The sequence below is a fragment of the Xenopus laevis genome, chromosome 8L (genome assembly GCF_017654675.1).
Source record: "Xenopus laevis strain J_2021 chromosome 8L, Xenopus_laevis_v10.1, whole genome shotgun sequence".
In the NCBI taxonomy this organism is placed as follows: domain Eukaryota; kingdom Metazoa; phylum Chordata; class Amphibia; order Anura; family Pipidae; genus Xenopus; species Xenopus laevis.
This window is the reverse complement of record NC_054385.1, coordinates 96,484,588-96,511,879: the sequence shown is the minus strand read 5'-3', so window position 1 is coordinate 96,511,879 and position 27,292 is coordinate 96,484,588. Positions and strand designations below refer to the sequence as shown.

Sequence of the window (27,292 nt, the reverse complement as noted above, 5' to 3'; positions counted from 1 at the left end):
ATTGAAAAGTGGCTTAGAATTGGCCATTCTATAACATACTAAACGTTAAATGTGAACCACCCCTTTAATAGAATAGAATGCTATGTAAACTGACATATGAGTTTGGAATTTCTGCACATAATCCTAGGAATTAGACTGTTAGAATGGCAATATTATCTAATTGGGGCAGACATTTTTAACTCAGCTCTGAAAGCCATATTTCTACCCCGCAACAATTTTTTTTACAGTTGGATTTATTTATCATGCTGTTTAAAAAGTGGCGTGAAACATTACCAGTGATGTTGCTAATAGCAAACAATCAGATCTTTGCTTTTGTTTTCTAACTGTTGAAATCTAATTGATGACTGGTTGCTTTGGGCACCATTACCAGTAATACTTCATGTCTGATTTCATGATCCCTTATTTTATCTCGGTCAGCAACATAAGTTAGCACACAACATACTCTTGATGTGCCCTTCTGCAGTTACTAATATACTGAATGTAACATAATTCACCATTCTGTTGTTAGGTATTTAGAAGAAAGCTACAATGTACAGAGCAGTAAACTATCCTGTTGTAACAAATAAATATATTTTTTTGTATGTTTAGAGTTCTGTTTACCTTTAAAGTGTTATTAATAAATTTCACAAGTCACATGACTTATTCTGGACATTTAAACAAAGTAAAATTGGTAACATTTTATGTAAACTGTTTCTCTTCTCCTAGTATACTACATCTTTTAAAAATATTATCCAGTCAAGCTGCATAGCAATAAAAAAATTATTGTTGCTGAGCTTTCACTGGTGTTTGCTGCATTTGGCTAAAGGTATTCTTGGACTTCCGTCTCTCTACAGCTGTATGCAGGGCCTCCAGGATAGTGCTGCTGTTGTTCTCAATATTATACTGAGTCAGTTTCATCAGCTTGTCAAAGTCACACTCACTGTAGGTAAAGTTTGTCAAAAAATAGGGGGAATACCCAGAAACATCCACATCTCCTTCAGGCATGTCTTCTTCTGATCGCAGAACACCTGGAACAGAGCAAATCTAAGTTAAGTTCATAATTCTATGAATTTGATTTAATAAAAGGTGTTAATCTTATTCACAACCTAAATTACATTTCATAGATATTATCTATCCCCTATTGTAAAATGTAGGGGTATTAGAACCACCAGGGAGTTCCATGACTACGTAAAGGCACAAGCCCGCAGGTCAAGTGCTTTTAAACTGATCATTGAAACTCAAAGGTGACTTCTAATATGCTTCTTTTAAATTAGGGGACTGCTTTATTTCTCCCTGTAAGTATCACAAGGGTCAAATTGGCACATGATTTACAAACCTTATTTACAATAAATATCTAAAATTGCTATGCAAAGTGTACTTGATTCCACAAGAAATGCTTTTAAAAGTGTGCTTCTTGTGCAAACTGATTTCCGAGAACAAACAAATCAATTCTTTGAGATGTTTATGAGAAATAAGTAAAATAAAGTATGTATTCATCTAAAGTCATTTCAAGAAATGCAGACGCAAGAATGAAGGCACTTACCGGGTTCTTTGTATTTTCTGAAGGTGTCATTTACCAGGGGAAAGTGGAGCACTATTGGCGCATGAGGGTTGTCATCATCTACAAAACAATAGCACTCTTTATGGTGACTCTTTTCTTCCTCTCCCAGTGACACACTAGGGAACCCAATACCTTGTGTTGTACAATATTTGCAGGTCTGTTCTACTGCCTGCAAAACACAAGCACACATCTTTGAACAAGTAATCTTAATGTATAAATATCTGTTAATGGAAAATCACAGTTAAATTGCAATCTTTTTTAATGTTTTATTGTTTCTAGATTATGTTCCACCATCAAACATACAGGGAAAAATAATATTTGCTGGTGTTTTCTTTTGCAATTAATCAAACTGAAGTATTTCCTTAATTTGCTAGGTTAAGGCACCGATAAGCATATTTTACTTTTATTTCATAGACGATGGGCACCCTAGCTGTCGCTATAAAGTTAAGCAGTCGTGTTTTATGAAAAAAAGTAAATTCTAACATATACTCTTAAGAAAAAGTTCTCAATACAAACCATGAGTGGTGTTTCTAGAGTGTAGTCAAAAGATATGATGATGTCCACCTTCCTTTCTGGTTTCAAAAGAGGAGGGAAGCTAGCATTGATAAAATAACCAGCATCCACAAGACACAAATTCTCTTCCAGTGGGGTGAGCTTGTTGGGAACGGAATCCAAATCAGTATCTAGGGGAAATACATACAATCTTAATAAAATCATAATAATGTCCAGCTTATTTTACTTTTTATTTTTTAACTGCAATTTTAATTAGCGTCTGTTGGTTTTGAAATACTAAAGGGGAAATGTAATTAAAAGTCGCAAGCATTATTTAAAGTGGCATCTTTGCAAATGTTTTTTCAATGAAGTTGTCGAGGTCTTTCATCGGTCAAAAAGGACACAAACATGGTCACTAATGTTCACAAGCGTTTATACACAGGTTTTTTGCGTTAGAAAAAGCTATTACATTACCCCTAAATGTTTCCATGTATTTCTTTCTTTTACTTTGAAGGTATATATTTTAATACTGCCATGGAGATAAGTTTTCTTAGCATTAAAGAGAATATTGATTTTTTTTTTAATTTTACTGTTGTAACCTTTCAACGATACTTCTGTATTTGCCATCTTAAGAAATGACTATATATTTTAAGTCAGATAGTATATATATAATAGATAGATAGATAGATAGATAGATAGATAGATAGATAGATAGATTGATTGATTGATAGATGATAGATAGATGATGTAAAGGTGGTTACAAAGTGATTGATCACAAAATGCTGAATCAAATGTAAAATTAGCAAGGAAGAAATTACATGCAGTCAATGAAGAGGGAAGAAATATTGGAAGTAGGGTTCCAATCAGTTGATAATATGTCACAGATAAAGTACAGGGAACCACAAGAGGGCTGTCAAAGTAACTGAAATGTAAAGTAGTTAAAGCTAATAAATATAAATAATTAATTAAAAATATGTTAAGAATGCATTAAAGTATATAAACAAGAACTTCAATAAATGTTACTTGTAAAGAAAAGCAAGTTTCATGTTTTAAAGGTTGCTTCAAACCAAAATCTTCCAGTTTATCTGTCAAAGTTGGTTTGCACTTATGACACCCTTCTAATATATCTAATTATTAACAGTTTTGTTCTAGAATTACCTTTCCATGTGCAAAACTGAGACTGATGGATATAGTCCTTGTGTAAGTGCAATCCTCTGAGAAAGTTCTGTTGTTCCCCATCAATTGGCCTGTTGGTCAATATTCCTTTTAGAATAGAACTAAAGGTGCTCGGAGGAGTGAACAGGTGAGTTTTCATATGTGCTGATTCCTTCCTTATTCGTAATTCATTTTCATCTGTTGAAGACAATATATGAATACAAACATGAATAAACTTTTTGTTCCATTTTTTGTCCATAGAATGATTTTTGCAGGGACAAATGTAAAACGTAAAGGGCAGATTTATCAAAATGTGAGATTAGAATTTCCCACAGAAAAGTTCTCCCACTTTTTATTCATTCCCATAAGATTTTTAGAAGTGTATTTATTGATGGGTGAATGTAAGAAGTCCACCATTTGATAAATACCCTTCTTAAAATCCCATAAGAATGAACAGAAAATGGGTGGTTTATATGGGAAACTCTAATTTTACATTTTGATAAATCTGCCCATAAATGTGTGGATCTGCTATAAAAAAATGTATATTAACCACTTACAGTATTAAAATAACTATAAAGCTTGAAACTGAAATTTAAAGTAATTGAACAGACCTAAATCGTTGGTTTTGTCTTTGCCCCAATGGTCCCAGAAGGTTTCCACTTGTGTGGTGAGATACCAGGTGTCTATCAGATTCAAAGAGAATACATTTCCCCACAAACCTAACACAAAAAAAAGCAGTAATATCAGAATAAAAGTATGCCTGGACTGGTTTTACATGTTATTATTTCCTATGTACCAATGCTTACAGTTATGTATATATTCTCATACATATAATTCAAATACCTCTCTTCTAGTACCAGTCACTAACAGTATGAAACAGGAAAACCCCTTTATGTGATATTGAGCTAATAAGCTCCAGTTCCAGTTGCTGCTCTTGAGCAGAGCAAGAAGTACCTGTTGCCATAAAAGTGAGATAAATGTAGGTGGAAATAAATAAGGTAGAGTAAATCTAATGATAATTATTAGTACAGCAATCACACTACAGTTCATAATTTGCTTTGCTAGTGATTGCTTTGGAAAGTACATGTCAATTAGAAAATATTATTTTCTCTGCCTAAATGACCAACGTTGAGCTCGTAATTGCGCATGAATCAAGATCTCTTACAGAATGCAGGTTTTGTATGGCAGCATGGTGTGCAGCAAATGTGAACTCTTGCACCTCTCTATTTTTTAGAAGCAGTAAAGTTCAGAAACAGAGAATACTTGTATGTATGTATATACTTTCATCTTATAAAGAAAATAAATGATGGAGCTACCTTGCAAGTAGCAGATACGGGGCTCTGGGTTCTTCTTCATCAGTCTCCCCATGTAGAACTCACTCCCAAAGTCCTCAGTGCGGATTGAGGCACCATACTTCAGAAGCCCCACTTCATATGGGGTGAATTCACACCATTCTAAAATACAACATTATCATCAAAAAATGAAGTCTGTATTTTGCCCCAAAAACTATGTGTAATGTTTAGCAAAATGAAGTAGTTTTGGAAAATAATTGAACAGCACTATATAATAGTAGGGTGTATACCTCTGACATACAAATTACATACAACTACGGACCCATACAAGAGACAAAGAGGGTCCCGCTCAATAAAGTTTACAGTATAAGGGAGAAGGGGTATAAGATGGGCAAGTTGAAGAGTCAGCAAAGTGAGAGAAGTGGCTCGGAGCCACTTAGCAGATGGCAGTGAATATAGTATAGCGTATCATGAAGGAAGGCTAGAGAGATAAGGGTATACATTTTGGCTTGAAAGCACAAACTTTAATGTTTCCTTGCAGAAATCTGTTCTGTGTGTGTTGAAAGGCTCATCCCATGGCATTCAGCACTCACACATTCTAGCAAAATGTAGCAGATTGGTTGCTTTTGTCTGCTAGTATGTATATATAATACACAAAAGCCATGAATATCCTGTAAATTATATCCTTATAAACGGTGAGTTCTGATGTCATCAGTTATAAACGGTGAGTAGTGATGTCATTTCTGTCACATGACTCACTGAAATTTGTGTATTATAATAAATAAAGTACCCCCAGTTGTAAAATATGAGGATATTAGAAGTTACCTCGGAGTTCCATGACCTGTATAAAAACACTCGGCCTTCGGCCTCGTGTTTTTATATGGTCATGAAACTCCTTGGTAACTTATAATATCCTTATATTTTACAAGAGGGGGTACTTTATTCACTATATATATACCAGGAGAGAAACCAACCTAGGTGCCATTAGCCTTAACACTAGCTTAGAGATAAAGGGAAGCAAAGAGTTGGGAAGGAGGCTACTAAGATTGGAGAGAGCAAGACAGGATATTTTTTTCAGCAGAAGACTGATTAGTGCATAGTTTTCTTAAGTTAACATCAATTTCAAAATACAGTCTCATTAATGAAGGGAACAATCAAATCAAATGTTCTGCATGCTGACCTGGTAAAAGTAAGGTCAGCAACTCTTTTAGTACAGTATATTCACACTGATTGCCTATAATCACAAATAATAAATACTGTAGTTGCTTGCATTACCTTTGAAATCCAGTGTGCTAATTTCATGCTGCTTAACATTTATTGCTAAATAAATCGGTAGAGGGTTCTGGCCATTTTGAAGTGCAGCTTGTTGATCAGAAAGCTTGCTCTCGTTCTTCTACAAGAAAAATAAAATCAAAGTGTTTATGAACCTTTTCTATAAGCCACTGAACACATGTAACATACTGCTTTTTATTATAAGAATTGCATTTTAACATCAAGAGTTCTAATTTCTTTCTTAATTTTTTTTTCTTAATTATGTTCTTTCGTGTAGCCAAATTCCTTTTGTTTTTCCCTACTACAAGCTTCAGCTCTCAGGCAAACTCGTATTTGTTTTAGATTTTTGTCACAGTCACATACATATATATATTGTGCAATGTGAGGTATTTCCAGAAAGAAAATAGACATTGGACAATCAATGTTCCAAAGATAGGTTGCAACAGTAAACCACCCACAAAATACTTCCCCTACTATAATACTACATTGTGTTTTCAAGTGTCTCAGTTTGACAGGAGGAAATGCATAAAGTTAGGTACAAACCGTTTGGGTAATTTATGAATGAAACACTAAAAATAGATTAAACACAATTTATTACCCCATTGTGGAACATTGATTCAATCATTAAGCCCCATAGATCTGTAAAAGACGTTTTCTGGCCTTCCATGGCTGCTTGTCGCAGTTCTTTGTGATAATATTTCAGACGCTCCATGGAAAATGTCTTTGTTTTTGTTCTGGTGACTTGTTCCTTTGCATTATGAATAAATTCTGACAGCTCATTCTGTGACCATTCAGGATCCTCATAAAGATTACTCATTGTCCTAAATATAACAACAGGTATTTAATAAAGTATCTCTTTTATTTTACTAGTAGGCTTAAGAAGATGCGTTTCTATTGTTGGTTAGATTTTTAATTTTTCAAATATGCAGACATAAAAATGCAACACATGCCACAACAAGTGATCCTGTACTTGACAATGAAGGCTCAAATAAAATTACCAAAACAGGAAGAGAATATGAGAAGTAAGAGATCTCTACAGTCCACTAGAGTGAAATTTCACCACTCTCCATTCATTTCTATGGGATTTTTAAAAGAGTATTTATCAATGGGTGAAAGTGAAAGTTCACCTTTTGATAAATATGCCTTTCAAAATCCCATAGAAATGAATGGAGAGTGGCGGAATTTCACTCTAGTGGACTGTAGAGATCTTTAACTTCACTCTTTTATAAATATATCCCTATATTGGGCTAATTATTTATAATCAGATCAATTTACCATGTTGATCCAGAAGCCCCTGCAATATAAGTGACACAATCCAAAAGGCCCATCTTCTTTAAAGCAAACAGATTGCTGTAAAGACAAGACATTGCTCGAGCTCCTCCTCCTGTCGCCATGATAGCCACAACAGGAACCTGCAAATACAGCACAGGCTCAGAAATATTGGCTATAAAAAATGTAATATTAAAAAAAAATACAATCAAACATAGTTGGCATATTGAATGGGATGATTCCATAATAAAGCATCTGCTTAATTGTGCTGTATGTAACAACACAATATAGTAATAGTCAATACTGATTGAAACCAGTGTATCAAACCAATTATTTTCCTAGCCTTTAAACGCTATTCACCAATGAGATACAAGTCCAAGGATCCCCAGTATCTGCACCCCTATTTGTCAACATAAGCTGGTCAACTACAAGCACAGACACCTTTTTGTGCTGTTTGAAGGTTGTCTTTAGAGTGCATTAAATAAAATGTCCCTCCCCCAAATAAACTAATTGACTTAATGCAGTGAAGTCCTCACATAATTGATTTGAGATTATGGTTAATACTGTGTGATGTCTGCCGATAGAGTGCAAACGAACGCTAGCGATGGTCTCTTTCACTAGCAAATTGGCGCCTGCGCCTGTTAGTGAATTGGAGATGTCACTGCGGATGGTAACATTGGTGAAAAGTCGCTAGCGTTAGCCACTTCGCCCTTTAGTGAACCTGCCCCTGAGTCTTTATTTTTTTTTAACACCTAGACTTCTATAGTATTAATAATAACTACATTTATTTAGTTGGGTCAGATTAAATTCAGTGAGAAGGGTTTAACGCATGAAAAGTCATGGACCAGATTCAATTTGAGATACAATTCAATTTAGAAAAACGTATCTCACAGTTAATCATTTGAAATCTCCTTGAAGTCTATGGGAAAAAACTGAATTTGGAGAAAAGTTTTTTCTCCTCCACTTGAATCTCTTCCATGAGTTTTGACGTGATAAACGTGATGAATTGAATTTGGCCCATTGTTTAGTAGAGTACTAATATTTATTCCTTAATTATAATAGGCTAAACTGTACTAAGACAAAGACAAACAGTCCACAGCTTCTGTTATACCCTGAAAGGAAGAGGTTTTTGGATGCCCACTTCATTCTGTAGAGGCCAGAAGCAGTGAATGGGGGCCCAGCCTAAATGTCACTCAAGATATCATTTAGGGGCACATTTAATAAGGGTCGAATTTCGAAGTTAAAAAATGTTGTAATTCGACCATCAAATTTGATACTTTGATAGTCTAAGTATTTTTTCGGTGATCGAAGTAAAAATCGTTCGATCGATCGATTAAATCGATTTTACAAAAAAATGCTTCGACTACTCAAAACTTAGCCAAAGTTTATAGGAAGTCCCCCATAGGCTAAACAGCAATTCGGCAGGTTTAAGGTGGTGAAGTGTCGAAGTCGAAGTTTTTTAAAGAGACAGTACTTTGATTTTCGAAGTCAACGTTTTTTCAATTCGAATCGAATTTTGGCCTATTTGATGGTCGAAGTACCCAAAAATGACTTCGAAATTCTAAGTTTTTGAATTCGAAAATTCACTTTGACCTTTAGTAAATGGGCCCCTTAGTGTGAATGCTTATTTGTATTTCACAATACTAAGGGTACTTCAATAACTTTAAAATGTACTGTAGATAGATTTGTAAGTTATATGTATGCAACCTTATTTAGGTTGGATAGATGTCAACTAAAAAGGGGTCTTTAAACTCAAAAAGTCTTAACTGCTGTAAGGTATCAGAAAGGTAAGGTATCAGAAAGCAGTACTCACCTCCTCTCCTACCAAATCTCCTTTTAACTGAAGAACTTTCTTCATTGCCTCAGCTACCACCTTTTGTCTCTTATGAAGAAATATCTTCTCCTGGTCACACAGATTGAAGCCTAGACGCACATCGAGCTTCTCTGGACTGAAAATGCATTATGTCACATGAAAATGCTAGTAAAAACACCTTATGACGTATTATTTCAGATTTTATATAAATGTGCATGCCACTGTGGTTAATAATGTGAACATTTTATAAGGATAATTTTTTATAGCATTCTTCACACCACCTTAGCAGCCAAAGAACCTGTGTGATATAGGCTTTATTATGGCTTAGATTGCCCTATGTTATACATAGATTTATGGGGGTGTATTTATCAAACGATAAACTGACAGTTTGACACAGAATTTTAAAAATCCTGTACAAGTGAATAAAGCTATGTGAAGTGCCCCTCAATGACTGAACTGTTCCCCCTTTAAAAAAATATAAAAACCAGCGTAAGTGCACACCCATGCTTCTAAAAAACGAACCACTGCAAATCTTTGCAACTCTTCTATGTGACCCAAAACTTTATGGTGGTTTGAGGTGCATGTAATAATGGAGGAATTCTGTGAAAATGTGGGTGTTATATGTAAAATAAAATTGCACGTTGGAAACGATCCTCACTGAGCTCTTTATTGGGTGTGCTGTCTTCTACCATACTGCATATATTGGTAGGCATTGAAACCATACCAATTCGGTCTCGTTACTGATGGCTTGTTACACCCTAAAATGTATTATTAGATTTTGTTAAAAGAATTCAATTCATAAAGTGATTCTTTATTATATACCTTTTATCAGATAATGGGCCAGATTCAATTCATTGAGAAAAAGTTTTCTCCAGTTTTATCAAGTGAAAACTCATGGACGAGATTCAATTTGAGGAGAAAAACTTTTCTCCAAATTCAGTTCTAGCTTCTTCCCATGGACTTCCATAGAGTTTTTCAGGTGATAATCTGTGAGATAAGTTTTTCTGAATTGAATTGCATCTTAAATTGAATCTCGTCCATGAGTTTTCATGTGATAAACCTTTAACTCATTGAATTGAATCAGGCTCAATGTGCTAGAATGTAATTGCTTTTTCAAAACATAGGGCCAGATTCAATTTAGTGAAAAAAGTTCATAGAAAAGATTCAATTTGAGATGCAATTCAATTCAGAAAAACATAGCTCGCTGTTTATCACTTGAAAACTCTTAAAATCTATGGCGAAAAACAAACTGAATTTGGAAAAAAGTTTTTTCTCTTCAAACTGAATCTCGTCTATCAGTTTTCACGTGATAAACCATGACATAACTTTTTCTCACTGAAATGACTGGCCCAAAGTGGGTACTTGTTTATGGAGAAACTGTAGGCTTAATATGCTTTAAGATGGTTCAGATATTTGCATAAAAATAAACCTGGTCTGAAGTTTAAATAAATAAAGTTTTAAAGCAGCTCTTGAGTCCTAGAAAGGCTACCCGCGTACTGTTCAGTCCATAAAATATAACATGAAATCTAGGCATAGCAATAAAATACTTTACCATTCTTTCATATTAAGTTGAATTCCCAGAGTCTTGCCCTAGATAAAGGAAAAAAACCTATGCTTAGATATATAAAAAAATATATATTTTCTCGCAGCCTGTACAGTTAATTGAGAAAATTATTTAGAAAGCACAACAATCAGATTCTAAAGCTTGGGCAATAAGTAAGAAAAAAATAAATACTATACAGTGAAAATAGTACAGTATACTTGCCTCTGTTGCCAGCAGTTGGACGTTAATGTTATTGTCTGAAGAAATTAAAGTAAGTGGCAATGTGCTCTGGCTCAACGTGTCATTTGCAGTTTCATTCGTCTAAGTGCAACAAAAAGAAAAATGGTTACACGTGGGGTACAAATAGTTTATATCATTAGGAAGCAAACGTTAGCAAGCAGCACCTTTGACTAATGTTTGGAATTATATTGTTTGTCTTAACCTTTATCTACAAAGTAGTAAATAGCAACCAATGCAAAATTCATCTTGATCCATGAAATTCAGTAATACTAATGTAGGGCATCAGACAAATCCTTCCCCTGTTTTTCTGTCTGTGACATCATCCAGTTACAGGCTGGAGAGCCATCCGATTGGCTGGGCATCTCAGTGCATCCTTGGGAGAGGGGGAGTGTCTGACTTTGGAGCCAAATGTACAGGGTTTCCGACAGATCTTATAAAGGGATCCCTGCTGCAGCAGCCAGAGAGATCCAGATCTGTGGAGTGTGACAGTGCTGTCTGAAAGAATTTTCAAAGGAAAGGAAAGGGCTGTGTTTTGCTCTGCTTTGATAAAGTATTTGAGCATCAGGGAGAAGCCAGTTTCTATCTCCTGCCTGTGCATACTTTGCCACTGTGTGTTTCCCAGGGTGAGGACAGGTCTTGCTCATGTACCTACCACGTGGGAGCGGCTACTACTTTCAAAGGGGCAGGTAGCGCTACCTGGAGACATAAGAGCTCTTGGGGAAGGGACATTGAACTGACTGGATTTATTCTACATTTATCCACCCGGTGTGGATTGTGGGACTGTGGTATGCCAGGGGTAGATAGTCCACACAGGTTCCCCAGAGTAAGTGATATTGTGTGAATTGCATTTAGAGTTACTAAATGCAGTTTACATAAAGTTTATATTTGTTTTACTGCAAAATGTGTGTGTTTTATTTTTCCTAGTGGAAATCCCCTGAGGTGTGCTCCTCAGTGTTCCCAGTACTTTTCATTCGCAATAGCTACTCAGGGCCCTGGACTGCCAAGGGTTAATTGCAAGGGTTAATTGCCATTTAAAGAGACAGTAACCAAATTAGTGTTATACTAATTGAAGCTAATGTGTTATTGGTTTATGTGGGCTACTTGTGAACAATTTACAGTTAGGGTTACCAACCTACCTATATTGTTATCTTTCTGCCCTATTAAGAACATTGGAATTAAGCATTATTATTGTCAGCCACAATGGCAAAAGTGCAGCTATCTCCAATAAACATTATGAATTTATTTATCAGAAGGTAAAAGTACTTTTCTACACAATTTTCCAGAGGGTAATTCTAAAAGCCTTTATACAGTGAAAGCTATGGAATTACCCATTCATAAACATGCCCAGCAAGCAAAATTTCCCCTCCCATGGGTGGTGAAGCACCCGACAATACCTTATCCTTCACATTAATTGAAACTGCCTCATGTAAAACATATATGTGGTGTTTTGTGGTAATCACCCAAAATGTGGAAGATTTTTGAGCGATTACCTGGGATTGCTGCATGTAATATGTTTTGTATTCAGAAATGCAAAGAAGTAGGTATTGTCGGGCACTTCATCTTCCACTGGGCTGTAAAGCATCCCGTGTGTCAGTGCCCTTATTCACTATTAGGCGAGATGCTGGAATCATGCTGGAAAAACGTTTAAGAACTTGAGTAAATCAGTACCTCCTTATCTATCCTTTATCACAATGAGGCAAATATTGACATTTAAATGTTTTATTTAATACAGTTGTTAACTATCTGTTCACACTGTGACTAAACTGTTAAGATGCACCAGTTGTAATATAATGTTTTTGCGTTGTTAGATCATCAATAAAACTCTTAATAGCCCACAGATACAGTAGTTATCAAATATTAGGGCATAAAGATCTGGCTTACACCTGCTGAAGTGCAATTCCTAAACTTTTATCAAGCCAGCTAATGACTAACTGAGGGTACTGAGAATTGTATTTAAACAAGCATATTAGATCAAATTAAGCTTTGCCTGCTATATAAACTTCAGTTGTAGATTACATACATTGCTTGGACATGCATTTTGCTTCTCCTTGCTGTAAAAAAAGTTATTGCTTATTACGTGGCTTACCTTTAGCTATAGCAAGCACAAACATTGTACAGAGACTGAATGAAAGCTTTATTAGGACTTACAAATGTGACATCCAAAGATGAGTACACTCTGTTCAAGCTGGCTGTGAATTCCGTTCCCAAGTCTCTTGGGTAATGAAAGGCGAAGGTTTCATTCACATTGGAATTGGTATAATTTTTAGGAATGAATAGGCTGTGTGATTTCTCATAAGAGCCCAACACTGTTAGCTCCAGCTCTAATTTCTCTAAAAATACAAACACACATGCAATGCAGGTGATGAGAAAAGGTACTTGTAGTAGTAGCACAAGTCATGCAAAAAAAACTTGCTGTAATAGCCTAAGTAGGTGGTTTAACTCATTGTGGGTAAGAAGCATTAAAAGGGACAGAATGTGCTGCACATAATTTTGGTCATAATGAAGGATACAAAATTTTGCTGTATGGATAAGGGTGAAGAAACAACAGCAGTTTGTAGAAACACACACGCACGCACGCACACACACACAGCTAATGTCTTAATCCCTATTTTATTCTTCCTGCCCCATTGTCTTTTATTCATAGATTTACTGGTAGATTTATGTTGGTTCTGTGTGTTTCGGAATATTGTAATGTACCTTTCTAGATTAACTAGAATCTTGTCCGAGAAACATTGATCTTTTTGTAACACTGGCAGAATGAATAAATTGTATAAGTTCCCCTGCCAAACTGCAAGTGTTGTGCCGCCTCTCTTTCTTGTTCTTTCACTATGGCTGGGACATTGCCATATGTTTAGGGACCAGGCACCACTGCACTTTTTTTAATTAAAAAGGAGAAGTGCAACTGTGAAACTTCCTGTGCTATAAAACATAGTATTCTTGTGTACATACTTAATATTCTGTACTATGTTTTATGTTGTGCTTATTTTAATTATCTGCCTTTAGAAATCTCTGACCATTACTTTAGCTATAAACTATAATGTTCTTACTAATACCACTCCTCATAAGCCACCTAAGATTATATCTACCTTGCATAGCTGTCACACCATCTTCTCGTGCCTTGTAACCATCACCAAGATCTCTGTACTAAAGTTTAGTACCTTAAGTTATGTGGTTGTTCTGAAAATAAGAATTACATCTCCCTATTGACTTTGAGCTCTAGAGGCTCCTACAAGGTCTGCCTGCACGTGCCCACCACAATAAACCCAACAAACATTGTTGGTGCATCACTTTTACATGTATAACTAGTGTCTTGGAAGATACATTTTCTGTGAACAAGTTTTCATTTCCATTTTTGAGCATTGTGGATTATTTCACGCTTATATCCCAGTCCTGATATGAGATTGCAGATGTAAAATGTAAATCTCTAGGAAAATGTACAGAGTTATAGATAAATATTACTAAGGCTCACTAGTCAGCATTCTAATGATTGCAAATATGATGGGAGGACATACACAACCTTTGTTTGATAGTGAAATTCTTATCACAATAGCTTCCATCCAATTAGAGAACTGGTTTTCTCTAATTATTTGATAAACTAAAAGTGTTGGGTTGGTCCATCTTGTCCACCCACCTTTACAAACATCTCACTTACTTTTATACTTTTGCTTCTCTACTTGGACTTCAATTTCAGCCATCTTAGGACACTGAAATGTGCAAAGGATAATAATTAGACAGTTGAAGGATTTTCAGTTGTAAAAAAAACTCATTACCCTTGCATTCATAGTAATAACATAGGAGGCTATTTACTAGATAGTAGTGGATCTGCCATTATCATTGATCAGCTACAGCCACACCAACAGAGGTATTAATGGATATATGCACACTTACTGAGCCAAAGAATTCATTTACTTCTGGCTGTTATAGGTACCATAATAATACCTAAATAGAGAATTCTGTACTTATTATTACAGCAGTTATAATATCCCTTTGATAATTCTGATAATTACTCTTTGAATTAAAAAGCAACTTTACACCTAAATTTGCAAATTTTAAGTACAGGTGACATAGATTTATGGTAATTCTAATTGAATATATCACTGACACACCTGAGATATATATATATATATAACGTTGAAATAAATATGAAAAGGAAGTTTGTGGCCAGGCAACCAATTAACCATGTATGCTTACAAAAAGCTGTATTTGCATGCTGTGCCCATAACACTTTCATATATGCTGGGAGGGAAAAGAAAACTTGCACAATTACAATCACCTGTTAATAGTCCACCAGACCAGAAATTGTGAAATTGTAAAGCTGTTCTACATCCCCACTGGGGGGGGGGAACCAAAACACTGTAAGTTCTGCTGCCCAGAATAATAATTCTGGAACTATAAGGACAGTTAATTGTTTTGCATGTGTCAATCATTGCTGGACCACAAAAAGTAAATTTATTTACATTTATAAAGTCTGAAATTCTAAAATGCAAAAGTAAAATTTAAAAAAAACAGATGTCACATTTCATATAAGTTGATTTTGTGCAAATATCTTATAATTTTTACTTATCTATTTATGATGATTGTTAACTTACCACTAGTACTCCATTAGTTATAACTTTCTTATGTGTTCCTGGTCTGTTAAAAACAAGATTTTATATTTAAAATTAAAAAAAATAACTATATATATATCTATCTATATATATATATATATATATATATATATATATATATATATATATATATATAGATATATATATATATATATATATATATATATAGATATTAACGTTTGTCTTCAGCCCAATATATAACATAATATTTATTCCATGACAGATGGCACTAGAGTAGCAGATAGAAATGAGTCAACCTGTATAAATACTTATTAGGTTTTAGGCTCAGACAACAGTTTAACATGGGCAACCCAAAGCTACCTATGGTCAGTTTAAGAGCATGATTCTGATCCAACTCCCCTGTCCCATAAATAAAATGTATGCATGGAGGAGATTCTAAATAGACTCTGGCATATTGGGTACACTGAGGCCCAAACACACACCCACAGGCCCAATGAACAGTGACTGCCTATGGTATCTTGCAGCAGCCTTTCTAGGGGGAGCATCAGGCTTGCTGCCAATTAAAAAATCAATCATTTCATTGCAGCAAGGGAAAAAGCTAACTGGAAAAAAGTAATATGGTAAATATGCAAACAGGGCTGAAACATTAATAAAAGTAATTCCAGGATGTTACTTATTTACACAATGTCATCAGCTCGGGAGGAGTCATATTGTTATGTATGTTATGGGTTAAGCAAAAAAATATGAAAAAGATTTCCTTTATTAAGATGATCAATTTGCAGGGAAATATTGCATGTGAGTTAGTAAACACATTATTCCCCAGTTTACAGGCATTTCATTATGATCTGTTCAATGATATCACAACTCACATGCTCACAATATGGAATTCTACCTGAAGTTCTTCATTTCTCTAAAGAAAAAAAGAAAAAAAAGGCATAGGTTAACTAAATACTTTAGGCCAGATTCTATTTAGTGAGAAAACTTTACCTCACAGTTTATCACGTAAAAACTCTATTGAAGTCTATAGGAAAAAACTGGAACTGAATTTGGAGAAAAGTTTTTTTCTCCTCAAATTGAATCTCATCCATGAGATAAACCATTAGATAACTTTTTCTCACTGAATTGAATCTGACCCTTTATTGGTAAAATGTGTCTATGTGACACTAATTGCCAGTTAGTAGTTTATGTCAAGTATTTACCTCTTTGTTCAGAATAAACCTCTCCAGCACAGTTTTATTAAGTGGAACATTGCCCAGGTCATAGCTCACAGTGAGAAGATGGTCATCTGCAGTGCTAATGTCTTCATCATGCAACGACACTTCTAGGATGTTCTGGGTACAGGGAATAAATTTATTTGAAACTGACAATAATAAAAAAAGAACTAAAAAAGAATGATAAATATGTATTGTATGTATAATATGCAAAATATTAAAGTTTTCCCCACAGCTCTTCTTATGATCTAGACTTCAATACCTTGCTCATTACCGCTCACATACCTGCATTCAAGACATAACTAGAGCTTGCATCTGTCTCTGGAAATCCTCTGCCTTTAACTAACTTCTTAAAATGCATTTTTTAAAGAAAACTTACCCTCATTTAACCTAGCATTCTCAGTGGGTCTGACTGACCCACTGGGGAAAATCCTAATGGGCCCTGTTGAGTTCCATCTGGTTCATTGTAGCCACTACATAGTTTCCACCATTTTCAGGAGCAATTATGGTCCCTAAGCCTCCCCCCCCCCACACTGCTCTTACCTGTCTCGCACCGGAAGGGGTCAAGGGGAGCTACAACCCTAGTTCAGAGAGCACAAATGCGCTTTCTGAGCCAGTTTATTATCGCGGAAATTTGGTTAAAGTTACTAGGAGCTGCATTTTTCTGCCCCTCGTAACTTGTGGGGCAATGCCATCTGAGGCAAAGTTCTCACCTTGCCTCATGACAGGCACGTCCCTGCCCAATTGCCCAGTCCCTAAAGCACCAAAATGGGAGTCTCCTTCCACCACACTCACTTCTATATGTTCACATGTTCTTTCTTCACTCACGTTATTCTCAATCACTTCTGCTTACATGTTATCATTTATCCTTCTTTCTATTTCTTCTCTTTGTTTTCATATAGAAATGTGCAATGGCCATGGTATAGGCATACAAGGCAAACTGTATGGTTAGTTGGAGGGCCCACTGGCACCTGGGCCCACCAGAATTTTTTCTGGTATCCGAGTAGGCCAGAATTTAAAAAAGATGAACACAGATATGGAGTTTGATCCTTTAATAATCTCATTTGCATCTCAAGTCAAATACCTAAAACAGTGGTTACTATCACATCCTTAAATTGAGAAGTTTTAATTTGCATTCTGTAGAAAACTATATTTCCTGCAGACATGCAGCATTAGAGATATTTTGCCATGCAGCTTGCTTTTGAGGTTACAGCCAGGGCTGCCATCAGGGGGGGACAAGTGTCCCGGACATGAAGTGGGGCCCGGCAGTGCTGCACTTTTGAAAGAGTCGGGCCCCCCTTGCGAGCGCCACAGCCTGCGGCCATTTTCTAAGTCCCGAACAGCCGAAATGCTGAAGTGCCAAAAAGCTGAACAGTGAAAGGACCCGAAGCCACGAAAAACAGCCGAGGCCGAAGTCCAGACGCAGCGAAAAGACCCAAAGTAACGAAAACAGCCGAAATTGAAGTCCTGAAGCGACGAAAAGTCCAGAAGTCACGAAAACAGACGAAATTGAAGTCCTGAATCAGCGAAAAGACCGAAAGTCACGAAAGGAGGCGAAGTTGAAGTCCTGAAGCCATGAGTTTAATTCTACTGAACACCAATTTGTGTTTTTTTTAATCCTCTGGCCACCAATGTATTATTTTAATATTCTATAGGCCCCTGCCACCAATGTTTTTATAAAAAATATTTTTTGGGGCCCCAATTTTTTAACTTGTAAGGGGGGTCCTGGCACCAATATTTTTTTTAAAAAAAAAAAAAGATTTTGGGGCCCCAATTTTTTTTAACTTGTAAGGGGGTCCCTGGTGCCAATGTTTTTTAAAAAATATTTTTTGTGGCCCCAATTTTTTTAACTTGTAAGGGGGGCCCTGGCGCCAATGCTTTTTGTTTTTTAACTTATAAGGGGGCCCTGACCATCAATAGCTTTTTATAACTTGTGTGTGTGGGTTACTTTTTTAGCGCTGATGTCTGTGTGGTCTTTTAACTGTGATGTGGAGTGGGCGGGATCTGAGGTGGGGCTTGGGTGCCAGTGTGGACGCGGCCCCGAAAATTTTGTTGTATGGGGCCCTGAAAATTTTGTTGTACGGGGCCCCCGTGATTTCTAATGGCAGCCCTGGTTACAGCCTTTACCAGAAACGTACACAACCTTCTCTTTATAGTCAATCATTTTCAAACCCATGATAAAGGTTTTAAAACTCCTCTTGCATCATTGTGATTCTTACTTTTATAAGACTATGGATTCTGAAGTGAAATGTTTCATCCCACACAGGATCTGTACAATTCCAGACAGTCTTTGTTCTTTTCTTTTCTGCAAGAGCTGTTGGAAGCTCAAGGCACACATAGCAATCTGGATTGGTAGCTGTACAAAAATACATGTAAGCAGAGTTATTCAGCAAATTGTAACAAGCGTTGAGATCACATTAATCAAACATAGTCACAAACGAAATAGAAGGGTCATTATACTGTAACATTAACCTACTGAATAATAATTTGCAGAATCCAAATGTATAAAAAGAAACCAAAATGCAGAAAAAGTATTTTTCAAATTTGAATTTCTAACTTTATCTCTCTTGGGTACTACAAATCCAACCACATTACCCATTGAGGTTCTAGAGCAAGCCTTCTAAACACAGTTATCCAGCAGAACTGTTTTAAATTGAGATACAAACAAAAAAGACTTCCCTTTGGGTAAATGCAGATTTGTACAGTATGGTGATAACAGGGCAGGATGGCAGAAGTAGGTCAACATAACAAATGTAATAATTGATATTATAACTACAGAACTTAGTTCTTTTTGAGTTACTTAACGGGTGTCAGTACTAATTTATCTAATATATAATAATAATAATAATAATATATATATATATGTATCTATTTATTGCTTGACAAAGGCCCCAGTGAGGCAAGACCCTGTTGTGCAACAGCTTTTATTCAATTTATATATATATACTGTATATATATATATATATATATATATATATATATATACTTCCCCAAACATTTGACAAAGGCTGATGTTGCAGCCGAAACGTTAGTTTTTCAATAAACTTCTATATATTTTGATAAGTCCTGAGCAGTGCGGCTTCTTCCGGGGAGGAGAGGTATATATATATATATATATATATACTATATATATATACACATATATGTATATAATGTATACCCTCAAAACTCGTTGTGGACTTGCTGGCTATCCATCTTATGTGATGACACTACAGAAATATGATTTTTTAATACTCAATTGTATGGTAGAGTTTACTTGCTCACCAGTATCTGATGTGTGGATATTCTGAGCTTGTAGAATCCTTACAGATAATTCAAATACAGATGCTTCTTCCTGTTATGCAGAGAAAAGAGAAGATTTAGCAATATTTTGAGCAATACATAGATTAATGGCTGCAGTACTTTGCCTGTTATAGGATATTGTTCCTGGTGCTTCTGTGCTATTTGAGCTTCTGATTATCTGTGATTTTGACTACCTGTTGTGACCCCTGCCTGCTCCTGACGATTCTGACTTCTATATCCTGACCCTTGCCTGATATCGGACTTCGCTTATTCTTATTCCTACTGATTGATCTCCTGGTTTGACCCTTGCCTGCCTGACTCCGTTTTGTATTCTGCCTGCCCCAACAGTAGTAGGCTGACTACGATTCAGCCTACGCCTTGTACCATGACCCTCTGCCCAAAAGACTCTGCTCTACAGTTGTGCCCCTTAGCTTGTTCAGAACCCCTCACTTTGCACCTCTCTTTATAAGACATGGTGGCATCCAATTAGCCGAGGGCTCCTCCCGAGGTGAAAGGTGGCTGTTAAAGGCGGAAGCAAGAGCCAAGAACAGGGCGCTTAGCATCGGTTCTGAATTTAGGGTGACAAATGTGACATTATAACGGGCCAACATGGATGAAGAAGGTCACGTCGCTGCTCCTTCCTCCACTGAAGCTCTCCTCACTACTCTGCTACAGCGCTTGGAGGATCATGAGCGGAAGCAAGACTACCTGATGCAAGGCTTCCATAACCTGACTCGCAGACTGGAGACTACGCATCTGTCGCCAAGTCCAGTAGTCCCTCCTCCTGTGGCCGTTCAAGTGGGTTCTTCTACCGTGATGGGTAATGTTCACAAATCCCATGAACTCAAAATTTCTTTCCCCAAAACATTTAGTGGGGATAGAACCAAATCTTTTGTCTTTCAGGAGGCATGCAAATTATACCTTAGCTTTTTCCCTCAATCCTTCACAACTGGTGAGGAAAAAGTGAGGTTTGGAATGACGCTGTTACAGGGTGACCCCCAAATTTGGGCCCTAAGATTACCCGCCTCTGATCATGTCTGCTTTTTCCTATTAACCTTCTTCAACAGTATGGCGATACTTTACAATGACCCGGATCGTGCTTCTTCAGCCGATACCGCGATTCATAAATTACGCCAGGGGAAACGGGATGCTGAGGTGTATTGCACTGAGTTCCACCAGTGGACTGTCGAAACTGGTTTGAACGACATGGTTCTTCAGAGTCAATTTCGGTTAGGGCTTTCTGATGCTGTAAAAGACAGCTTAGTAAACTACCCTCTATCTACCAATCTGGATGATCTAATGATTCTGGCCATCCAAGTAGATAGAAGACAGAGGGAGAGAAGGGGTTAGAAGGGTGCTTCTTTTCTTACTGGGTTTATTAATACTAAACCATCCAACCCCTCTGTGCCTTTGCTTTAGGAGGAACCCATGCAGTTGGGTATATAATCTAAGGCCCGCAGGCGGACTCAGGGTCTCTGTATTTATTGTGGGGAAAAGGGTCATTTTCTAAACCAATGTCCTAAGAGGTCGGGAAACTTCAAAGCCTAAATGGAGATGGGGAGCTCCATTTGGGTTGAGAAGTTTCCTCTCCCCAATTTTTCTCTAGGATCATGGTACCTGTTAAATTAACCTGGCCTACGGGCTCCGTTAAGGTTTCTGCTTTTGTAGATTCTGGGGCGGCGGGAAATTTTGTGGAAGCTGCTTTCGTAGCAAGGTTTAAATTTCCTCTAATATCCCTTATTCCTCCCATGAGAACCTTAGCGGTTGACAAAAGTCCTTTGGGGTCAGGTTTGGTAACTAAGAAAACTGTGGCATTGTCCATGTGTACTAACAACTTGCATTTTGAGGAGTTATCCTTCTATGTTATCGAGGGTTCTTCTTCTTCTCCTCTAATATTAGGGTTACCTTGGTTACAGGTGCATAACCCACACATTGACTGAGTTACTGGGGAGATTCTTCAGTGGGGTCAAAAATGTAAGGACTCTTGCAAGTGTTCCTCAATTGGTGGCAGTCACATTCCTTTAAGGTTTACCCGCAGTTTATGCTGATTTCTGATGTTTTCTCTAAAAAAGCTGCAGAAACATTACCTCCTCATAGGCGTTATGACTGCCCAATTGACCTCATCCCTGGGTCTACTCCCCCTAGAGGGAGAACTTATCCTCTTTCCTTGCCAGAAGCCCAAGCAATGAAAGAGTACATCAAAAAAAATCTTGAAAGAGGTTTTATTAGGCCCTCTAGTTTACCTGCTGGTGCTGGATTCTTTTTTGTGGGCAAGAAGGATAGTGGTCTTGGCCCATGTATTGCTCATAGGGGCCTTAACAGAATTACCATCAAAAATCGCTATCCCCTTCCACTGATTTCTGAGTTATTTGATCAGGTCAAGAATGCTACCATCTATTCCAAACTTGACCTTTGGGGTGCATATAACCTCATTCGTATCAGACAAGGCGATGAGTGTAAAACGGCCTTTAACACCAGGGATGGCCACTACGAATATTTAGTTATTATATTTAGTTTCCTGCCCTGTTTGTCAGAGAGCAAAGTCTTCTAGGAATCTGTCACAGGGATTGCTAAGGCCATTACCTATTCCTGACAGACCCTGGTCCCATCTGTATATGGATTATATCATTGACCTCCCTTCGTCTCATGGGAAAACAGTGATTTGGGTGGTGGTGGATAGGTTCAGCAAAATGAGTAATTTAATTTCCCTTCCACACCTCCCATCTGCTAAGACTTTGGCCGAATTATTAATTTCTAACATTTTCAAATTACATGGTTTTCTGGTTAATATTGTTTCTGATAGAGGGGTACAGTTTGTTTCTAAATTTTGGAGAGCCTGCTCTTTGGTTGGGATTGAGTTGTCTTCTCTACCGCATACCACTCTCAAACCAATGGTCAAACTGAAAGGGTTAATCAGTCCCTTGAACAATTCCTGAGGTGTTATGTGTCTGACAACCAAACCTCATGGGCTGAACTATTACCCTGGGCAGAATTTGCTTACAATAATGCAACTCATGCTTCTACTAGTGAATGTCCATTTTTTATTGTTAATCGATTACATCCCAAAGCATTTTCTTTTTCCGGTTCATTATCCTCTGTATCCTCTGTCAAATCTTCTGTCAAACAATTTGCCAAGATTTGGTCTGGGGTGCACGACTCTCTTTTTGCAGCTACGGGCGCTCAAAAGAGGGCAGCCGATAGGTCTCGTAGAGAGGCACCCAAATATCAGGTAGGAAAAAACATCAAACTTAAGGTTCCCTCACTCAAATTGGGTCCCAGGTTTGGGTTGGGCTGCGCACTCCAGAGCCCGCTTAGAACAGAATCGCTTGTTTTCAATTTAGCATTAAAACAGATTTCCTTTATTCACACATCAGAAGGTCTCTGATGAAGTGCAGTGACACGAAACGCGTCAGACCTCATGGCGCTGTGTTATTTGGTGTACTGCAAGCTGTGGATAGGTTTTCCTTGGTGACGGACTCAGGGGGGCAGCACCTGGGTCACAACACAACCTGGGTAAGATTTTACGTAAGGATAACGTGTTAATGCAAGGGAAGTCTATACCGTTCCAGTTTTATAGCGTGGGGTCCGGGGCAGAGAGCACCCGGGCCATAAAGTTTTGAACGGTGAGCGAGTGTCAGTTTAAAACATATACTAGGAACTGTGGCTATAATTTATTAATGGAGAAATCCCTAATATAGCGCTAGGATTTGTGTTTATCTGATCGTCTCAGGAAACAATTCCACCTAAAGTTTCCTGAGAAATCTGGGGGTCCGGTGGCCCCTCTTCGAGGGGGGGTAATGTAACGACGTACCATGGTGGTCTAGTGGGGGGACGGCAGGGACGCCTGCCGCCCCCTCGGCTAGGATGCCCGCCGTGAGCCGTTTCCTCTGCTGCGTCCTCTTCCGCATTCTAATCCTCTGCTAAATTTACAGGCGCATTTATGCTGGCGTTCTTGCATCAGCGCACATTGGCGCGGAAATTTAAGTTTAAAAAGCGCATTAATGGCTGCAGTACTTTGCCGTTATAGGATATTGTTCCTCTGTACTATTTGAGCTTCTGATTATCTTTGATTTTGACTACCTGTTGTGACCCCTGCCTGCTCCTGACGACTTCTGTATCCTGACTCTTGCCTGATATCCGACTTCGCTTATTCTTATTCTTACTGATTGATCTGCTGGTATGACCCTTGCCTGCCTGACTCCGTTTTGTATTCTGCCTGCCCCGACCCGGCCTGATCTGACTACGATTTAGCCTACGCCTTGTACCGTGACCCTCTGCCCAAAAGACTCTGTTTTACAGTTGTGCCCCTTAGCTTGTTCAGAACCCCTCGCTTTGCACCTCTCTTTATAAGACCTGGCAGCATCAAATTAGCCGAGGGCTCCTCCCGAGGTGAAAGGCGGCTGTTAAAGGAGGAAGCAAGAGCCGAGAACAGGTTGATTAGCATCGGTTCTGAATTTAGGGTGTTTTTTCACAAAAATAAAATGTTCTAGGGCTCACTAATGGTTGGTTGCCTCTTTATTTCAGGCTTTCTGGTGGGCCCTTGGTGCCCCAGTCCATTATTGGACTCATCGTTAAGGATATAATTTGGGAATTACTAGATATAACAGGGTAAATGCATAGTTACTATATCAGGACTGTAAATAGAGTATTAATTTATTGTAAAACACAGACTGGGACTTCAGTAGTTGCTCCCCTCCCCAAACTGAACTCTCCAACAATGGCTACTTTGTTGTCCCTCTCTTCCAGTGTGTTCATGCACAGCTCAAGAATTTGAGAAGTTCAAGAAGAAGTTGAATTGTGGGAAATAGTAAAGTAGGCAGCACCAATGTAATATTATAGGCCTGTGGTTTTTAAATTATCAGAGAGGGCTCAGGATCATTGTGGTGACTCACATCTAAATATAAATATTGCACATGGACATTTGCAATGGGTTGGGCTTAATAACAGCATAAAATTAATCCACCAGTGCATAAATACACCGTCTGACTTGTAAAATATTTCTACTGAAATCATGAGTGTCAGAGTTCCAAAAGTAAATGAGCTAAAAGAAGATAAATGACATAAATAAAGTGGAGAAGCATACAAACAAGCATATACCCTATCCAGCTGCCAAAAGCACCAAACAGTTTTGGCTTTCATTTTCCAATGTGCTGTTGGCAGGTTGCTATTGGTAAGTCAACTTGTGCAATTTAGTACCTATGTGTGTACAACGTAAATCAGCCTAAGCAGGGGAGCAAACGTTCCAGTTTTAAATCCAATAACATTTTCATTTATAGTAAAAAATAGTTCAAGAACAGCCCTATTAATGACTTTGTTATTATCGCCAGTGGTTACAATATATGTCCCATTCAGGGGCGATCCTGGCCCCTCCGCCGCCTGAGGCAGCAGCAGTTGCTGCTGCCCCCCCCAAAAAAAATTCGCTCTTAAAGTACCAGGAGCAGAATTTTTGCTGCCCCTGGTACCTAGTGGGGCGCTGCCGCCTGAGGCGACAGCCTCAACTTGCCTCATTGGCGAAGCACCCCTGGTCCAATTTACAGCACAATTGGTGCTGTTCACTGTATCATTGTTAGGTAGGAATATATGGTGGCAAAAAACTGTATGAATAGCTATTAATGTAAGCAAACATTAGTTTTGCATATCTTTTGCCTGATATGCAACTAATTACCTCCAGCTAATTTGCTTCAGGCTTGTCTTTATCTACAGTAAAATATTAAATAAAATGAAGCCATTTGTATTTATACATGAAATGCCATTTAAGCTTTTCAGATCTCAACAATATCAGCAATTATTGGTCATATGTTTGAAACATCGTATTGGTTGTATTGATTACTAAACCTAATGAAAACTCTGTGACGTTTTTTATGATACCCTGCAAGACATTAAAAATGTAAAAGGATATGAATATAGCATTTGTAATGGCACCACAAACCTTGTGCTATGACTATTAAAATATATTACTCATAATGTTAAACTATAGCTTCCAGCATCCCATTCATTGCCGAAGGATGTGTGCTGAGAATTGCAGCGTACCAACAACTAAACAGTCCGAGGTTGATTTTCTAAGTCACTAATAAGTTGCAAGTATAAAATCATACTTTGAATACTTTCTGGCTGGTAAAACAAAAAGGTAAATAACTGAAAAATAATGACCAATAGAAAATTGTCTTATATTATGTACATTCTACAACATACAAAAATGACCTTTTTAGACACCCTGGGCGCAAACGGGGTGAAGAGAAGGTGCACAAAAACTATAGAGTATTGTTATGGTAGAGAAAAAAACACAAGACTTCTATAGCCACATAATGCCCCTAGGTATAGAGACTGTGCTATCTGCTTGGACTTAATCAGAATAAGAAATTCAGTCGCGTTAGGAAAACATTTCAGACAAAAATCAGCTGGTTAGCAAGACATATTCCTTAGTCTGCTGTTTTACCCTATGGTATTTAGTGTGATGATTTAGCACCAAGATGCTGTTATTAAATATTTTTTTTATCAGGTAACATGCACCAAATAAACATCAACACTTTGTCACTTCTAAATTCAATAAACATTTTTGAGAAACAAACATAACTGAACATTTCTGCACACAATCCACTTTATTTGAAAGTATATGCCTATAAACTGACCTGTATTTACAAATATAAGAAGACTACAGGTATGGGGCCTGCTATACAAAATGCTTGGGACCTGGGGTTTTCCAGATAAGGGTCGTTCTGCAATTTGGATCTCCATGCTATAACTCTACTAAAAAAACTATTTAAACATTGAATAAATAAAAAAGTAGGATTGTTTTGCCTCCAATAAGGATTAACTATATACTTTGATGGGATCAAGTACAAGGTGCTGTTTTATTATTACAGAAACATATCTAAAAAATGTAATTATTTGCTTAAAATTGGGTCTGTGGGAGATGGCCTTCCCGTAATTCAGAACTTTCTCTATAATGGGTTTCTGTATAATGGAACCCATACCTGTATATGTATACAGTATATATTGCCTATTTAATACAACATATATTCTTCATTATACTTACACATACAATATATTTTGCAGCATGCGGCTTACCTTCTGTGCAGTTAAAGATGGCATTCTGTTCATCCTAGTAGTTACTTGTGTTCCATAAGGGTAGATAAAATGCAAAAAATCTCAGCTCAACCAGAACTAGGTAGTTATTCCTTGTGTGTGTGTCTCCTATAATATTTCCCAGCTGGACTGAGGTGCTCCCATTGACACAGCCTAACACAGATATTTGTTTATAATCTCTCCTGTAATTTTTATCACATCCTTCTTTTTGCCTCATATACAGGTCATGAAGTAGTGATGTCAGCTGTAACATTCCAGAGGAGCAGGTGAGCACACTTCTAGCTCTGAGAAGTCAAGGAAGTCAGGTGGAGTCAAGGAGTGGCTACAAATGACACCCAACCTGTCATAATAGTGCTAAACAGGTATTCAAATGGCTAATCAGCTATGCACAACTTATTATTACACATGTTGCTTATTACTTAAAGGGATACTGTCATGGGAAAACATGTTTTTTTCAAAACGCATCAGTTAATAGTGCTACTCCAGCAGACTTCTGCACTGAAATCCATTTCTCAAAAGAACAAACAGA

At 37.4% G+C, this 27,292-nt stretch overlaps 1 protein-coding gene across 1 annotated transcript; it reads right to left on the bottom strand.

Annotated features, from left to right (window-relative positions):
* Positions 1-27,103, bottom strand: jmjd7-pla2g4b.L (JMJD7-PLA2G4B readthrough L homeolog). Its single transcript, XM_041573927.1, has 20 exons — positions 26,746-27,103; positions 19,660-19,729; positions 18,615-18,751; positions 16,384-16,515; positions 16,054-16,094; positions 15,206-15,248; positions 14,269-14,320; positions 12,765-12,946; positions 10,599-10,697; positions 10,386-10,423; positions 8,834-8,969; positions 7,027-7,163; positions 6,350-6,572; positions 5,755-5,872; positions 4,504-4,641; positions 3,799-3,906; positions 3,191-3,385; positions 2,057-2,223; positions 1,523-1,709; positions 1-1,007 (listed from the first exon to the last, which is right to left on the bottom strand). Exons 1-20 carry the CDS (start codon positions 26,776-26,778, stop codon positions 760-762), a joined length of 2,484 nt encoding a protein of 827 aa, XP_041429861.1. The 5' UTR covers positions 26,779-27,103; the 3' UTR covers positions 1-759.
* Positions 27,104-27,292: the final 189 nt, after the last annotated feature.

Excerpts from the sequence above, each read along its gene's own strand:
- jmjd7-pla2g4b.L (XM_041573927.1), bottom strand. The coding sequence starts at position 26,778 with ATGAACAGAATGCCATCTTTAACTGCACAGAAG. Across the intron at positions 16,516-18,614 it reads GAATCCATAGTCTTATAAAA|AACATCCTAGAAGTGTCGTT; the intron begins GTAAGAATCACA and ends CCCTGTACCCAG. Across the intron at positions 2,224-3,190 it reads TCAGTTTTGCACATGGAAAG|ATACTGATTTGGATTCCGTT; the intron begins GTAATTCTAGAA and ends TATTTCCCCTAG.